The sequence below is a fragment of the Onychostoma macrolepis genome, chromosome 14, assembly GCF_012432095.1.
Source record: "Onychostoma macrolepis isolate SWU-2019 chromosome 14, ASM1243209v1, whole genome shotgun sequence".
In the NCBI taxonomy this organism is placed as follows: Eukaryota; Metazoa; Chordata; class Actinopteri; order Cypriniformes; family Cyprinidae; genus Onychostoma; species Onychostoma macrolepis.
In genome coordinates, this window is record NC_081168.1 from 5,200,671 (window position 1) to 5,219,479 (window position 18,809).

At 35.2% G+C, this 18,809-nt stretch overlaps 1 protein-coding gene across 2 annotated transcripts; it reads right to left on the reverse strand.

Moving 5' to 3' along the window:
- tgfbi (transforming growth factor, beta-induced) lies at nt 1–11,403 on the reverse strand. 2 transcript variants are annotated; one of them, XM_058797949.1, is made up of 17 exons: nt 11,205–11,402; nt 10,864–10,962; nt 6,909–6,973; nt 6,674–6,831; nt 6,363–6,527; nt 6,029–6,175; nt 5,784–5,925; nt 5,062–5,274; nt 4,363–4,500; nt 4,129–4,274; nt 3,547–3,683; nt 2,272–2,402; nt 2,003–2,127; nt 1,276–1,378; nt 1,124–1,185; nt 953–977; nt 1–819 (listed from the first exon to the last, which is right to left on the reverse strand). In XM_058797949.1, exons 1-17 carry the CDS (start codon nt 11,318–11,320, stop codon nt 758–760), a joined length of 2,034 nt encoding a protein of 677 aa, XP_058653932.1. In that variant the 5' UTR covers nt 11,321–11,402; the 3' UTR covers nt 1–757. The 2 variants fall into 2 exon arrangements, with proteins under 2 accessions (XP_058653932.1, XP_058653933.1); XM_058797950.1 differs by lacking the exon at nt 953–977 and having other exon boundaries at nt 11,205–11,403.
- Between the last annotated feature and the right edge of the window lie 7,406 nt (nt 11,404–18,809).

Consider the following 18,809-nt stretch of genomic DNA (forward strand, 5'->3'; position numbering starts at 1 on the left):
TAATGGGAACAAGCAGACTTTTAATTTATCATCTGAGTGAGACTTTTAATTGGCGCACATTAATCACCACATTATGACAATCCACCACATTGTGAATTCAGCTCAGTGAACTGACAAATTGGCTTGTAACAGACAGAGCAAACTACATTCAAGGGCACAGGCTAGTTATATGTAAACTATAACTATGTGGCAACAAAATAGTCATTTTTATTAAGAAACAAGCAGACAGTGATCTTTGGTTCTTCACAAAACAAATAATCTGCACAAGTTTACATTATAGACCATGGGAAATGAAGACATAAATTTGGTGTTTTTTATGTGCCCACATAGCATTTGTTCCAGCTTAAACCATGCAAACATGCTACAGGTATATCAAATACAACAACCAAATCATTACAAAAACAATAAAAAGAAATGCAAAATGTTAACAAAAAGTCTTGAACCAACATCTGATTCAAATAATTCAGACTGAAATTCCAAAACAGAAGTCGAATGAATATCCAAAACATATGAAGTGCCATAACAAATTGCTGTCATGAATTTGAGATATTTAGAAATCACCGCTCTTCATCCAAGGGTCTTTGGCACATGAAAAAAGTCACAATCTTGCAATGCTGAACTGTTTTCCATTTTCAGCATTATGTACTTTGTTGCCTGGATTTTCTTAGCCTTTAATTATCTCTCCACTGTGTGTTCCCATCCTTTTGAAGTGGTGGAGGTTAAAATGAACCTCAGTTTTACTTTGTAGAGCTAATGTTTACTGAACACGAGACATTGTTCTGCTGCTATGACTTCTCAGGACCTTCTGGAAGAGATCATCTGTAATGTAGCAAGAAATATATTATTATTTGGTTTTATCTTTCTCTTTCATTTTTTCCCCCAGTGCAATCGCATGCAAATTTGGAAATAGATCTGGTTCATTAATTGCATTTATGTGGAAAAATGTTCATACCATTATTCATTACTTGAGTCCCAGCCTGGGATCAAAAATTGAGAAGATATATTTCATTTATTTTGACAATTCAAGCACAAAAAATACGTACAAAAAGCTAGCAAGCAAAGAAGAAAGTTATCAAATGTCAACACTGATCTACCAGTAAATAATAGTTTATGATATACTAACCCTCACAGCAGATGTGCGTCTGATTGTTGAGCCTTCAGCCTGGTCACTCACAATTTTAGGAGCTACAACAAAGTGGCATGTCACACTGTTATGAAGCTCTGAAATGAGATTGTTTTATCATAAAGTTTAAGAAAAACTGGTTTATGACTTACGCAGTGGCTTTATGATTACATCAACAACATGTACAACTCCATTGGTAGCCATCAGGTCAGTCTCGACAACAGGCGCCCTGTTCACGTATATGGTGGAGTTACGCTGAAGGAGATAACAAGATCAGATGAAATAAAGAAAGATTGACAATTTATTCATGCTTGCATTATTCAAAAGTTAAGCTTGTGTTATTTTTTTAAGGTACACAAAAGATCTTCCATGTGGAGTTTATATATATATGATTTTTGTGTGTGTGTGTGTTCCGCAAAATAACAGCATATATATTTTAAATGAGACACAAGTTTCACTCAGTTTTTTTTTTGGAGTGAACTGAGCATATAAATATACACTACCATTTATCAAATTTATGTTACAAATTGTTTCTATTTTAAATAAATGCTGATCTTTTGAACTTTCTATTTTTCAAAGAAAACACACACAAATAAGTGATTCTTGAGCAGCAAATCAGCATATTAAAACGATTTCTGAAGGATCATGTGACACTGAAGACTGAAAATTCTAGAATTAAAACCAGTTATTTTATAATGTAATAATATTTCACAATATTAATTGATTTTACTTTATTTTTAGATCAAATAAATGCAGACTTGGTGAACATAAGAGACATTTTGAACAGCAGTGTACCAATATCACGTCTATTAAAGATACAGAATCTAAAAAGCATTTCTTGATTCAATAATAAGATGAAATTGATTGTTGAGTACTGACAGTGCCTAACTCCAGTTTATCTCCTGTCAGGGGCTTCACTCTGGTATGTGAGGTCACAGCGCCGCTGACCAGGAACTCTTCACCAATGTGGTATCTCAGAAGGTTTGCCAGCTCCTTGGGGTCTCCTATGTACAAAATAGCAAGGACACAACATATGTAGGTTTATTCTGCACATACACAAACACTTATACTGAATCTGACTAGTTGGTGTGTAATCACGGCCTGAACATCTGTTTTTCTAACACATATGGTGACACAGGAGACATTACTCATGAGTTTGTTGAGGTCGGTGGGGGGCATTGCACTGAAAGCAGCATTGGTGGGGGCAAAGAAGGTGTAGGTCCCTTTTTTGTTCAGGAGCTCGGTCAGGCCTGCTCTCTGAATGGCGCCAACCAAAGTGCTGTACGGATGAGAGGTCATTAATGCACATTATTAGGAGTGTATCTTTAGGCGATAAAAGACAGTTAGACTGACAGCTCAGATTCCACCCAGGTCATTAGAAATCTGAAGAAATTACAGCCTCGAGTTTGAACACGCAAGTACATGATAATTACGAAACGTTTTGAGAGACTGACACTGAATGTGGGTGAGAAACAGCAGCTGCAAATTCCCTTTCAATAAGACTGTGAAAACAATTATGGCCTTTATAGTGGAAAATATTTTCTTCTAGGTATTTATAGGGTATTTTGGTTAAATCACCACTAATGTGAGGTTAAATCTTTTGTACTCTCAAATACCTCTAGAATGGCTTAAATAGTCATGAGCACCTTTTTTAAAGTTAAAAAAATCTTTCATTAAAAATCTTGTCATCATTTAGTTGAACTCTTGTCATTCCAAACCAAGGTTATTTTGAACTAAAACTAAAACCATAAATATAACCATAAATAAAATAAACACTAACTGAAATAATATATTTTCAATTTAATTGAAATTTAACTTGTACTAAAATGCACTAAAATAACAAAAGCTAAAACTGATATAGAAATGTAAAAATACATAATAAAATTGTAATATAGAATTAAAAAATATAGACATTTAAAAAAAATACACAACAAAATAATAAAAAATAAAAAACTGAAAATATAAAAATAAAAAGTGAATCAAAATATTAATAAAAACTATAATAGTATCTCAGTGATACTAAAATAACACTGTTCCAAGCTCATTCAGCTATATGTCTTGTGAGGAATATAAAAGGTGAATTTAAAAATGTTGTCTTGTTTCCAGACAATGGAAAGCAAATGGCATTTGGGGTGTCAGGCTCCGAAAAGCACTGTAAAAACATCATAAAATTAGACTATACCACTCAATAGCTTTGGTTTGCTGGTGCTTGTTGACACCAAATGCAATTTGTTTACAACTGTCTTCTGACCAAATGCCATTCACATCAGTGGGGCCACATCTGATTCAACTTCAAGATGTTCTTATGTCCCAGTACTGAATATATAGTAGAAAGCCATACTGGTTTGGAATGACAGTCGGGTGAGAAATTGATACCAGAATTTATTTAACTATCCCTTTAAGATATTGCTGTGTGTGCTTACCTGAAACGATCATCTGCCTTCAGGACGTCCATGACAGTTCCCATGGGGGGTGCCAGGATCTTGTCAACGATGAACATATTTGCAAAGCGACCATTTTTGTCATGTGCAGCAATGCAGGCGTTCTCAATGCACAGGCTCTGCAAAGTGAAACGGTTAAGGTTATTGGTTATACAGATCAGCACATTTGTTTCAAAGCTCTCTTTTCTCACAAGACAGACGATGCATGAAGTGGGCTGTGGAAAATGTTAAGGTGATCCAAAGGAGAGGTTTCCGGTGGTCTGTGAATTCCATTACAAAGCAGAAATGTGAGAGCGCAGACTGAACTATACCAGCCACGCTGCCAGCTACAACATGGCCAGAAATAAAAAACGTGGCTCTTATGTGTGTTTGATGGATTGGGATGGGAAATAGGGAGTTTCATAATGCAAGGATTTATTTCCTTCACCATTGAAAATGAAATGTATTGATCTGCTGTTATAGAATTTTGTTCAGTATAGATAGATATCAATGTTTCATTTAAACATAGCTACCGGGATTTGGGTTTCTGTTGAATTATTCCCATATGTATAATTCAAGACCTACATTTCTGAACACAAACACTCTAAGTTTCGATCCACCAAGCGTCTCCAACTCCTGCCCGTGGTAAAGGCTCTTAGAGGAAAACTTCTCCTTGAGAATGTGGTTTCTCAGCAGTTTCTTCAGGTCGGGTGTCATGGTCAAACTCTTGTCTGCACGCAAATGACACAATTACAGTTATTTCAGAGTTTCTTAAGGCACAGTTGCTACTGTAGCTCAAAGAAAATGGAGTGATCCAACCTTTAAAAGCATCGTTCAGCGGAGCTAATAAAGTCACAGCCTCGGTGCCAATGAGATGATCAGTAAGACCGGCATCTTTAAAAAGCTTGGAGGCTGTAGTAACAACAGATCCCTCTGCAAGCTCCAGGAGGGTCTTGGCTAAAAATAAATAAATTAAAAAAAAAAAACAGTACAGCATTAAAAATATTAAAATTATATGTATAATATATATGTATGTATATAGAAACATTAATTACATTTTCAGCAAAAAAATACATTTTAATATTTAAATATTAAATTGCATTTTTAACGTATTTATAATTTTTTTTATAAATTAACACAAAAAAATAGTGTCATGACATTGACATTTAGGCCAGATTTACTAACAGCTTCCACCAGCGCAAACCCACTGTCAGGACTTACTAAAGGCACACAGTGAAAAATTTGCGCTGAAAAGGCATGGACACAGTTATTTTTTTATCCAGACCTTATTTGCATATGCATTTGTTGGAGTTCCCTCTCAGAAGATAAATTTACGGTAGGAGAGCATTTAAATGAATCATGCAAGTTTTACTAAGGTTTGAGCGAGTTAATTTTTGGTTTTTGTGCCGTTTCATGCATTGAACTTTCCACTCCCATCTGCGCTTTTATGGGATTGCACTCTCACACTAATTTGCCCTGTTTAGTAAATCTGGCCCTAAGATCTACTAAAGATCAAACCTGAGTCAGGGATAAGAAGTTCATTGACGTAGTGAATGACTCCATTGGTTCCAAGTTTGTCTCTCTGCGTGACGATGGCTTTGCCGTTGAGGGTCATCTCATCGCCATCGCAGCCGACTTCCAGCACGGTGCCCTGCAGGGTCTCCATGGGTGTCCCAGCCACAATGGACTCAGAGCAGTGCAGGTTCTTCAGAATGTGGTAATTCAGCAGATCTAAAGTGGATGGAGACCAAAAACTGATGACTAGATGACAATATTGTGCTACTGGAGAAACCATGACAACTGTTGTTGCAACATATGGGAAGTTTATGGGGTTACACTTACATGAACTCAAACTCAACATGAAATCAAATAGTTCCTATTTTTTCTGCATGTTTCTGCTCTTATTATGCATGATCCACAAGTGTGCATTATTCCTAACCAAACGTTTGTCTTCATAATCTTTTAGCACAGTCTAATAGCTTGCTTGGATTCTGAAACCATTTTCCTGCTTGGCTGACATTACGAACAAATCCCTCTTACTTTTCAATGGCTTCTTCCAACCACCTGGCTCCATTCTGCTATAAACAAACGCCTACTTTTCACAATCCAATCAATTCCCAATGGATACAATTAAATCCCACGCACCATTTTTTCTCTTTCAATATCCAGTTTAACTCAGAAATGCATCACATTTGGAAGTAAAATGAAAATTGCTTCATGCTGAAAAAGAGCAAAAGTACCTTTGAGAGCAACAGGGTCTCCCAAAATTCTGGTAAGCGTTTCTGGAGGAATCTTCTCAAAGGCTTCATTGGTTGGAGCAAAAATGGTGTAGGAACCCTCGCTCTCCAACAGATTGGTGAGACCAGCAGCAGCAACCGCAGTCTAAATGAAAAGCAAAGGAGGGCGTTCAATGGATTTTGCACTATTTATACTACTAAATGTCAACTGAACCAGAAAATTCCCTCAATAACGATATAAGATCTACCCGTAGAGTGTCCAGGTCATCATCGGTGTCAATAAAAGAGTTGACATTATTGGTAATGGCGGTGATGACTCTGTCAACAACATGCACAATTCCATTGGTGGCATGCTGGTCTGTCTTCACAAGCCTTGCACAGTTCACTGTAACAATCTGCAACAAAACATATGATTGGTAAAGTACACAAAACCTCACAGCAAATCATTTGGAATATACACTTTGGAATAAACAGCATTAAATAACCACAGAGAAAGTAAACAACATATTTCCATTGAGAACATCTAAACAAGACTCTTGTTGGTTCAAGCAGCAATGATGGTTTCAACCAAACTGGACTTACTCCATTAGGATAATGGTGGATATGAACATCAAAGTCCTGATACATGGAGGGGAATGCGACGCCATGCTTAAGATCGTCAGAAGTCAAGCGTTTGTTGATCATGTGGTAGTGCAGAGCGTTGAGGAGTTCAATGTTGACGTTGCTCACCAGGGCATCCAGAATTTCCTACAGCACATTTTGAAATGACATTGAGCTTATCTTGATATTTTTGCTGTTTTTACATGATTTTGGGAACTCTGCCTTGCCTAAAATGACAGGAAACTCTTTATTTCTTCTACATGATCTATGGAGATGCACTAGTGGGAACTCACAGTGGGAAGTGCAGCCCAAGCCTCATTGCTTGGAGCAAAGAATGTGAAGCTGCCGGGACCTTCGATCTCCTCCTGCAATTTCGCTCTTTCAGAGTACATCTTGGTAGTAGTGGCTCCAACCACACCCAAGGTTTTATAGATGTTCACCAGAGGTAGGGCTTTGAAAAATAAATCAGTTTTTTATTGTTATATCATAACAAACCTCTTTTCATGCACACAATTTATAATTACGTACCTGCTGGACAGCCTTTTTCTCCAATCACCTTCTCATAACCAGGACAGCACTCATAGCTGACCACCCTACAAAGAAATGTTAAAAAACATCACTTCATTGGGTTTCATAGAAGACTCTGTACAGATCCCATCGGAAATGGGAGTTCTTCAGGAACTTCTACAGGAAATCAGGTCTATATTTCTCTCTTTATTACTGTGAGGGCTGAAGGGCTGTGACAACCAACACACTCCTCGATGCGCTTTAAAGTGCATGGCTTAAGCTATACTGTACTTCTTCTTTTTATTTTGTGCCAGGTATTTCCATAATAAATAAGGTCTGTGCTCGAGTTGGTCTTAGAGGGTCATAAAATCTAATTTCCTTTGGTAGCTGAAGAATCCAGAGGTATGGTATGGGCCAGGGAAACTCCTGAGAGGGAACTCTAACACCAGCAGTCCTGCCAATAAAAACAATGGGAAGTTCCTAGGAACCACCATGCAAAGGTGCAATAATTGGGATACTGAAGATTGATGTATAGCTTTCCTTAGACGTTTCCTTTTCTGAAAAAATTTTATGATCTCCTACTAATGCAGTTTAATATTTATATGCATAATCACTTTTTACCAGTTCACTATTACTAACTACTAAAAAAGGTTTGTTTTTTCAAAAAAAAATAAACGTTGCATTATTTCATGAGGGTATAAGATGGGGCTTTTACAATGACACGGTGCTTGCATTGAGACTAAATAATGACTACTAATCTATTTCAGAGCCATTACTAGACTATAGGCTTCAATGAAAAATATATTTCTGCTTATTTTAACTATATTCTTATGCAACATAAGAATTTGATTTTGCATAATTCTTTTTCTTCCCATATCATGACTTACAGTTGTTTGACATAAGATATTTTGGTGAAGAACACTTGAGGATACTTTGATGATATATTCCATGGTATGTGCATTTAGAGATGGAGGAATCGGAGTTATATTTTTTAAAGGTTGTTGACATACCATTCTCAACAAATTGTTAGCATACTATCATGAGCAACCCACAGCATCTTAGATGGAGATAGAGTGGAAAACTAGAAGGCAAATCTAAACAAAGGCAACAATCCTAACATTCAGGCTTGGGACAGACCTGTAAAACACACGGAAGAGGAAAGCAGATTGAACTGATTATCAAAACAGATGGTAACTCAACTCCTGTTTGTCCTCTGCCAACATAAGCAAAGATGGTAGCCATGGATTTCTGACAAAATAAACAGCTAGGCCACATAAGTTACATATTGTGCACTTTCAAGTGGTGAGACAAGCGGTTCCAAGAAACATTGTGAAAACTGTATTATGTTGAAATCTATATTTAGCATCTGGGTGGTCATCTGATTCATCATTTGCATCTTCTGAATTGTCTCACTTCCTTATATCAGAAGTGACAATATAATTTTCCAGACAACTTCTTAAACAGAAGACAAGGCATAAATGGTAATCATGTTTTAAAGGTTTGCTGAAATCATCCAATTATATTATCACAATTATATATCAATATAACCATTACAATCACTGATATTCAGCAAAAAATGTTTCTGTGAAAATAAAGTGCCTGAACTAGGTGGCTAGCAAAAAGAGAGCGCTGGGGAGTAATTTGTGAAAAAAGTTATTGGTCTCTCCTCAAGTGACCTGGAAACATCCTGTTCCACAGCACTGACCTTCATGAACCAACCATACAAAGAGTGCAATTGTTCCCACAAAATTCCTCCAACCCCAAACTTCGAAACCCCAAAGAAACTCTGTAAATCAAGTGAACTTAAGTGTCACAGAACCCAACCTTGGGCTTTACTGAGTAAGGTACATCCTTTCACCGCAAGGCTCAACATGTTTTTCTCACAGAAATCAGAGTGAACGGAAAACTCCTCGAGACCTGGTTTCAATGATTTGTGTGTGTTTGGGGATGTAAGACTTTCAGGAGTCCCAACTGAAGTCATTTCCTAAAAACATCCAAGCACCCACAGCAACTCTGACTTCCTTCTCGCTTTCTTGAGAACGGCTATGAAAGAAACTCTGTTTAAACATGGGGAGATGAATAAAACAAGTCCTTCTGTGTCTCAAGATTTTCCTGTGCGATTTTAAATCTTGTTCTTGAGCAGAATTGCCAGACAGATGGCATGTGAGAGAAAAAAATAACTAAATGTATGACTAATAACAGGCAAAATCAATTAATTAAAAGACAAAATGGGGCAAAAAAAGACCAAAAATTCTTGTCATTCTCCCACAACATTACATTTTGTAGCAGCAAATCAGCATGTTAGAATGATTTCTGAAGGATCATGTGACACTGAAGACTGGAGTAATGATTTAGCTTTGCACCGCAGGAATAAGTAAATTTCAAAATACATTCAAATAGAAAAGTGCAATAATATTTCAGAATTGTATTATTTATAGTGTATTTTTAATCTTTTGGACGGCGGTGTAAATATGCATGATATAGGGTATCACAAAGCATCACCTAACCAGAATACACTGGGATATTCAAAAACTTGTGCACACTAAACAACCCCCAACACTTGTTGGTGTACCTTATGTAAGCAACTTTAATCTGTTACATAATGTCTCCAAATCTAGACGCAAATCAACTTTCCAGACTCTATTCCAGATTCCAGTATACTTAATAAGCATCCACTATGTACTGTGCCAAAACATCAGCTTCATTTACACCCTTATTAAATCTGTGATTTTATTGATATTTTAAAGTTTCATTTCTGCATTGTAGACACTGAATATGCGGTTCCTCCTGAACTCTAATATATTTGTCTGTGGTATGTTCGTGTAACCAATAACACCTTTTCCCCCTGAGGGGACATCAAGTGGTTGTCAGTCAAACAGCGTTGCTACAAGTTGTAATTGTGATCCAGGTCTTAGTACACTGAAGAGCTTTCAGACAGAACGGCACTCAGATTTGTCAGCCTCGCATTAATGCACTGTTCAGGATGTTAGGCAATTTAACCCCACGAAGACTGAAGCCAATTACCAAGAGACATATGGTAACTATTACTACACAACGTTCTTCTATATCTACTGTCAACTTGAACTCAAATACCCTGTGCACTGTTCCATTATATAGCTGCTAGATACAAAAGAAAAGTGCTTCATGTGTCTATTATGTAAATTTATAACTTTACCAGATACACAGCTGATGAACACTGACTGAAAGATGTCAAAGTGCTCTTCAACGCACAACTTGCAAAAGCTTGTAGAAACACTACAGTTAAAGTCATTAACACTTTAACAAGACATTTCCTCTTCAGGTCTTCAAAAGGTTATTATTTTAAAATATGCTTCACCAAAGTTGTCTGTAATGAATCCCTCTGCATAGGATAATAATCATCATTTATGACAACCTGTCCTGCTCTTCAAAGCACATATAGATGATGCATTTTAAATTCCTTAGAGGTGTTCACAATCTTTTATTTTTCAATGTAAGTGTATTCACATATATCTCAGCACATTCAGGTAGTTTAAATGAAATAGTCTGTAATAAACTTTAATCTAGATGCATGAATGTGGGAAAAAGACTCTTGCAGCATGACAACTGGTGAATCATTTTCCATCTAGTTATGTCCTGAGAGAGTTTTTCCTCTGCAACTTAAAAAGACAATGGTAGTTTATCTAAGAAGAACTATTGATTGAATCCAGTACACTGGTTCATATACGTTTAGCACAGTAAAATAATATATTTGCAAAATGCTGTTATCCTGTTAGACAGACAGACAGATAGATAGATAGATAGATAGATAGACAGATAGATAGATAGACAGATAGATAGATAGATAGATAGATAGATAGATAGATAGATAGATAGATAGATAGACAGACAGACAGACAGATAGACAGACAGACAGATAGATAGATAGATAGATAGATAGATAGATAGATAGATAGATAGATTCAGTTTCTGTATTAAGATATCTGTGGTAACTCACGTTGGTTTGCCACATATTTTGCGGTGATACCATTGCTTGCAGTTGGTGAAGTACTTCTTATCCGTTCCTTGAATCTTCTGCATAGCACAAACATTGGGGCTGCAACACAAATCAAATCAACACAGCTTTCTTTAAATGTTCTTAACATGCACCAAATGCTCAATGAATGCTGCAGGACTACAGAAGAAAAAGTTTTTCAGTGATGTTGGTGAAATGATCAGTAGGTTTACATATAAACCAGAGGGGCTTCATTTGTGTTTCAAATCAAATTTAGTGCACATCTGCCTTCATGATAATCAATGAAAGAATCAAGAGTATGATCCCTGCGGAACAGCTCTTACCCATGAGGTCTTCCTCTTATCCTGCTGTGCTGAAGAACCGCTTGATACGGGGTTTTCGCGGCGAAAACTGTCGCGATTAAGGTGATAGCCAGAGCAAACAAAGTTAAGCGCTTCATCTCGCGTCCCTGCAAGCGCACTCCAGAGCGGCGCTGCGTGCGGCAGAGTCCGGCTTAAATACCGAGAGAGACCCCGGTGCTCAGGGAGGGGCTTGAGACGACCAGAAACACGACACTTTCACTCACGCTCACACCATGACAAAGCTCTGATGCATGTTATTGGATTATAACACTCAATAGAATAACTCACTTGTAAAGATTTTATTTGTAATGGGCTAATATAGGCTACTGTATGTTATACTGCTAGACTATAATTATTTAATATAGTTAAACCGACAACTGTGCATAAAGTAATTGAGTGCAAAATGAAAGTAAAATGAAGTAAATATAGCCTATAGCTTATATATAGCCTTTTCAATAGCCTAACCTATTCTTATAGGATATGTAAAAGTACGTAGCCTATCTTTAAAAATAGTCGTGCAAATATGTATTATTGTAAATATGGTGATAATAATTTTTTTTTTTAATGATAATGACCTGTTGATAGCCTACTTGATTTCTTTTTTTTTTATTTTGATGATTTTAATGAATTTGTCGTTACTTCCAAAAACAAACTGCAATCAGATAAAATAAATTCCCTCAATAGCCTGCTCTAATTCACTATTAATTATAGTCACAATTTACAGATTTTTCTTTAAGTAAAAATAAATGTAATAACCATGAGGTAAAATTAGCTAATCAACATTCAGTGAATATGAGCCCTAAAAAAAAGAAGAAAAAAAGAAAAGAAAAGCAAACTTAAAAGTTTAAGGCAGATTTTTGAGTTTTCTCAACTTATTTTTTAGGAAATTTCTGAGTTTTCTAAACTTTTTGTTGTATAAACTTAAGACAAGAAGTTGAGAAAACTCAAAAATCTGCTGAAGCTGGTTGCCTTAAACTTTTAAGTTTGCCCAATTTTTATTTATTTATTGCAGTGCATATGGGTTAAACGTGTAACCCCTGCTGGGTAAAATAAGCAAACCAGCATGTGTCCTCTCCAGTATTTACTCAGCAGTGCATTAAAAAAATACCCATTGGGTTGTTTTTAACCCGGCATTTGTGATACCTTGATAATTCACCATATTTCGATTGCACTTAGAATTCTTAAATAGCATGGGATATTGTAGCAATTGTTAAAATCTGTTGGTTTGCACACTTGCTGTGTGTAATTGACCTCAATTCTGACCTCTAAAGACTGAAGAATGAATTACATGAAAGAAACACACCTATAATATTACCTGATAAACCTCAACCAAAATATCTCGCACCTCACTTGAACAGTCATATGTTTGGAACATCGAAATACTTCAAAAGCACTCTTACTTTCAGCATTAATAAAACACTCATGTCTGCTTTAGGTGTGTTTAGACTTTTCAAAACATTGGCACTCACTTTCAACGCAAAGAATGCCTTTTTAATATTTTATTTCATTTTATTTTATTAAACTGGCATTTAAATCCCAAAAAGACAGAAAACTCTTTACCTTTTCTTCTTTTTCCCCTACAAAAGCAGCACAAATGGCATTTGTGCATCAAATCCATTACAGAATGCCTGACTGCAACACTTTTCTTTCAAATATGTGTCCAATAAGCATTTAATTGTATAATAAAGATGTCAAGTTTCTAATTTAGTTGAAGAAATGGGACAATAAACACTTGATATTTCTATTGGATGTTTAAAAAATAACATTTAATTCCATTAGTTAAATTTTTTAAGCATTTTTAATGTAGCGTGGGAGTTATGTGGCTAGTTACATAATCAAATCCACTACTGTAAACTCATAATTAAATAATGTTGATACAGCACATTTTGCCAAAAATACAAGAGATGATCTAAAATAAACATGGTGTCGACGGCAGGAGATGGTATGTTTGGACAGGCTATTCTTTCTTATTTTCTTTTACAGTAGGGCCGGCACGTGGTCTATTTTGGGGTTACCATATAAATCTAGCAGCAGTGGTTAATGACCGCTCCTCATATCCTCTAGATCGGCCGATGCTCCATTAGCTGTGTGGTATTTAGAGAGGTGATTCCTCCTGAGTGGCTTGAGGAGGGATTTTCCCTTGTTGTACTGCATGTGCATTAAAGCCTTACTTTTATATTACGACTTTGTTTTTGAAGTTGATTGAATAACAGGAACGTCTACTGAGATCTACCTGAACCATAATGGGGTTATTTTCCAATTTCTTGATTTTCTTTCCTTGTATAAAAGCAGCAGGGATCCAGGATGCTACATGTTACGGTAGACCTTTATGATGCAGATGCCTGCCACGTCAAATATCATATCATATACTGTATACAGCCTGGCAAACATGTTTGGACAAGAAAGCCATCATTCTCTAAACCATGGGTTTAAATTAATCTTTTGCACTTTTTTGCAATTAAGTTATGAATTATTTCTGAATGTTCTATGAACGTTCAAAACGTCCACTATTTAGTTTTTAAAACCTTTTTTTTTTCTTGGTTATGTGGACATTGAAGACAACATTAAGGGGAACATTCCATTATATTATTTTGAAAACATAATGGGAATGTCACTTTTGAATGTTCTGTAAACCATCAATATTTCATTATAATGTTCTATGAACAATATATAAATAGTGTGTTTTTTTTTTTTGCTAATGTTTCAATAACATCGAAGACGAGGGGCAGCTGCTTAGACTAGTCTTAAAAAGTTAGTCATCTAATTTGTTTTCTTCAAGACTGGTCATAATTATTTAAAGTCAGTTACAAAAAGGTATTGGTCCAATCTGAATCAGAAAAGTAAGACTGATTATTATCTAACTGCTAGTTGGTCAAACATAGTGACTGTACTTATGCAACTGATAACTTTGAATGAACGTTCTATTAATGTTACTGAGAGAACCTTTCTAGAATGTTAGCCAGAGTGGCCTGTCAGATGTGAATAACTTACCTGCAATAATCACATGTTGAGAGACTCATTTCGATTTGATTCCAAGATCAAAAAGGAAAATATCAAACATTTTGATCGCAGACATCCTCTGGAGAACTATTTGAAACCTTTGGCAACAAACCTCCTAATCTGTTACTTCAATCTCCCTTTTCATACATAATAAACATAAATCTACAAGTTTTGAAATTTTACACAATGCAAATCCAGTCTCAAATTCTTATCTGATGTTAATAGCATTTCAGTGAATGACATCTGTTTAATGCGTTGTCAGCAAACAAGAAAATCGCCAATAAAAAGTGTTTAATCTTTAGTTAAAAAAAAGACTCAACATTGATTGACGGTCTAATTTACTCACTATTTTGTATTTGTTATTTCATGTCAGAAATGAAATATGGCACATTACCTAGTTGAGGTCTGTTTCTTCTATTACTTTTTATGGCCATGTCCAGGAGTTGCCATGGGGCCTAGTGTTTAATGTTCAGCTCGGCTCCATCCAGGGAAGAGCACATTCCTTTGCTCTGAAACCTCCAGAGGGAGAAGGAATACCCATTTGCCCTTTGAATTTTGATACCTCAATGCTTCAGATGCCCAGTAAACAAGTGGAATTTTCACATTCCATTTGATATCAATCCCATTGTGTGCTAATTTAGTGTGAGCTGTTCTTTGAAGTTTCTCGGTGCCCTTTTCACACTTTGTCTTTTCATTTTGAATTATTCATTCTTTCGGTTGTTGATTCAACACTCGGGTGTCAACAGAATCATTTCTAATGGATTGAAAAATGCCCATGCGGTCTCCTGTATCACTGCAGCTTTCCATATCAAGCCACGGGAATAGGGGGTTACCTTAAGGGGAAACAATTAAGTGTGTTTTTCCACTCTCCTTGGGGTACCAGTGGTCTCCTTACGGTCTGGCATTACTTCCTGCTTCCAAGAGCAGGTTAACTTAAGCCAGAAAACAATTTAGCAAGCAGGCAGTGTTGACTCTAACACAATATTTAAAAAGAAAACGAATGTGATACCACATGTGATATAACAGGTGGCTTTGTGTATAAGAGCAAATTCTCATGGTTACCCCATAAGTTGCATGGAATCCCTGTTATAAACAGTCCGAGAGCATCTTTCCGGTCCAGCTGATGAATCAGATGTGTGGAAATCTGCTGAAATAATTAAAAATGTACTTTCTTTAGTGCCCAGTGTCAAGAGTAATTTTATTTTTAGATGTTCTTGGACTGCATCAACCCACGTTGTCTATGTTTACGCCAGCGTCAGAGAAAAATTGCTTTTAATCTCATTTGTTATAGTCCTTCATACTTCTACTGACATAAAATTTCCAGAGTAATGGAACATGCCATTATTATTGCTCACTTCTGTTTAGATAAAGCTACTGGCTCACATTGAAAAAAAAGTTAAAAGAATGTGTCATTCATTTAAAGTGGATTTCAATATTGGTCTAATCGAAAATCATGGTTTCCAGTTTAAAACTGTTTTGTTCAGTTTGTCTAAAAGCAAATAATGCCCACAGGAAAAGAAAAATAATAATGAAATTTAAAAAAAGAATCAATGTTATGCACACTGAAAAAAGAAAGACTTTTTTGAAATGATGCTGATGTGCAGGAGACATATTGGCTAGTTTTACTGACTGAAATTATTGCAGGTTTTATTAACTTTTTGGCTGTTTTTTTTTTTTTTTTTTTTGCATATTTTGAAAAGACATCACAATCATGAAGTTCTTTCAAAGTTGTCTTCATTCATAGTAAGTAAACCAAATGAAACAAAATGTTTTTAGTTTTTCAAAAGTAATATTTTGGCTTATGTCTAAAAAATATATATACAGTATATTAAGTACATGGTCTTTATAATAAATCAACTTTTTTTTTTTTTGTATAAATGTATTTGTTCATAATATATTTTTTAAATTAATATTAAATAAAATTTAAGGTTCAATTAAAACATTTAAGAAAAACTAATATGGCTCACTGTAAAACATAAAAATTAGTGCTGGGCAACGATTAATAGCGATTAATCGCATCCAAAATAAAAGTTTTTGTGTACATAATATATGTGTGTGTATTGTGTGTATTTATTATGTATATATGAATACACACCCATGTATGTATATATTTAAGAAAAATGTGTTATGATTAGATATTAAATATATTTATATATCATATAAATTATATTAATAAATATATACATGTAAATACATGTAAATCTTTTCAAAATATATACTGTATGTGTGTGTCTTTATATACACATAATAAATATACACAGTACACACAGATATATTATATAAACAAAAACTTTTATTTTGGATGCGATTAATCGCGATTAATCGTTGCCCAGCACTAATAAAAATATAAAATAACAAAACAAAATAAAAAAAATACTGGCAGCTCATTATAAAGAACATTATCTATTAATTTTACAGACATTTCCATTAACTCTAAAACACAATGTAATGCAGTGTAAAATTCTAAATACAGGTAAATTACCTTTAAGAAATAAATATAAGTATTTTTAGATTATAAAACAAATCCTTCAAATTATACAGTACATTTTTACAGATTTTTTGACAAATTAATGTTTCTTTCAAAATTGGTCCAAAGTATAATTTCTTTTTTTTTTCAGTGTAATGCTACTCTTCATGAAGAGTAAAAAAGAAAACTGTTGACAATGCAGCAACAAAAGTAGAAATATCAGCCATAATAGTGCTTTTGTAAAGTGGGAAAATGACTGAGAGAGTATATGTTTTAATGAAATAAGAGGGACTCTATTTGTGCAGCTTTGTATCTGAAACATGGATCGGGTTACTGAGGCTGATGCCTCAAGGGAAAAGGTCAACATAACATGCTCTTGTGGACCTTTGCTCTCAGGATTCCCTTAATATGTGTTTTTGCCAGTATGGAAAAGTTCAGTCAGTCATATACTTCCAGCTGAATCTCTCAATGCTTAATGCACTCCACAACCACTTAAACTTAAACCACAATATATTTCAGTGACAGCGATGTTTAGACATGTGTGAGACATGCCATACTGAATGCCCTGGTTTGACCCCGGTGGAATGAATCAGTCTACAGTGAACCCTTGTTAGGCCACATTACAGGACAGGGAAAGAGGAGAGCCTGTGTGATCTCATGACCCTGCCACATGGAGGAGGAGGAGGAGGAGGAGGCTGAGATCATCGCAAAATATTCCAGCAACACACACAGCAAAGCCTTTCTGGACAGCACATTCATTACGAGGATAAATGAAAAAATATGGATGTGGAGGTGGTCAGTCTAAAGATAACAGCAGTGGTAATCTAACAGTGGTACAAAACCCCCCTAAAGGCATAATTTAATGTTTAGAGTGATGAAGGGCACATGAATAGTGATTTGTATTGGTGCTGTATGTTTGTTGTTGTAATGCAGTGGTTCTCAACCTTTGTGACTCCAAGCCCTCCCGATGTCCACAACAATATTCAAAGGACCCCTGTGTATACTGTATGTAATATGTTAATAGGAATGATTAAAAGGTTAAAATTAAAATAAGTTTCAGAATGACAAAAAATTCTCCAGGGATTCTCCAGTTATGTGACTTCTCCAGTTGTTTGTGATATACAAAATAAATATTTTCTGACAACATATTTTTTTTTTGCTTGGCATCAAAAACATACATTCTATATAAAAACGCCCATGGATTTACACAGTTGTATTAATTTACATGCATTTTCCACATCTAGAAACGACACTTTTAAAATCAATTTTTTTTCAAGGCAGTGGGAATACTATTTCTTAAAAGAAAAAGGGGTAAATTTAATATCTTGATTTTCAGTTGTTTTAGCTTATTTTAATGCTTGTTTTATCTTATTTGATGTCTTCTTTGCCCTCATTTGAGAACCACTGTCCTAAGGGGTTCATTAGTGCCATCTTATGGTTATACACAAACTCCTTGTATGACATATGGGCAATATTTGGATTTAAGCAAAATGATTTCATTAAGGGTACAATGGTGCTAAATCTGATTTCATTTAATTTTCTCACAAAACAGTAAAAGTCAACAAACTCAAATGTAATAACATTTTGTTTAAGGGGTCTTTTAGCATTCTGCTGTATACTCAGCAATAATTAGTAAAGCTGCAGTGGGTTTAAAACTGAAACTATATCTAATGCTTCAGTTATATATAAAAAAAAATTATAAAATAACAAATTTAATAAATGATCTCTGAAGATTGATGATAGAAATGTATTTTGCTGTATGTTTTTCAAATCAAGAAAGGAGCGGGATTTTTATAGTTGAAGCCCAAGCAAGCAGCAGACTGACAGCCCGTATTATTTGGCATCTGCAGGAGATTCTTTAAGACTGACACATGCATCTGCTTAATTGAGAATGGACAATGCTTCATATGGATGATTCAGCTATGCTCATGTGAAGATAAACCACCCAATACATAATTTCAGTGCACATAAAAATCCCATTTTATTATTATTCTGAGCTCCAGAGTTTACCAAGGTCTCCCAAATCTAAATTCCAAATTTAACGTCCAAACAACATTCATTTTATGTCAAATGGACATTTCGGATAGACTTTTACAGTTCATCTGATATTTAATAGCTTA

Bases quoted from the DNA above. Each gene is read 5' to 3' on its own strand.
- tgfbi (XM_058797949.1), bottom strand. From the start codon at position 11,320: ATGAAGCGCTTAACTTTGTTTGCTCTGGCTATCACCTTAATCGCGACA. The intron at 2,128-2,271 runs GTAATGTCTCCT...TTTTGTACATAG, and splicing joins CGACCTCAACAAACTCATGA to GAGACCCCAAGGAGCTGGCA. The intron at 1,379-2,002 runs GTCAGTACTCAA...TATCTCCTTCAG, and splicing joins ATAAACTGGAGTTAGGCACT to CGTAACTCCACCATATACGT.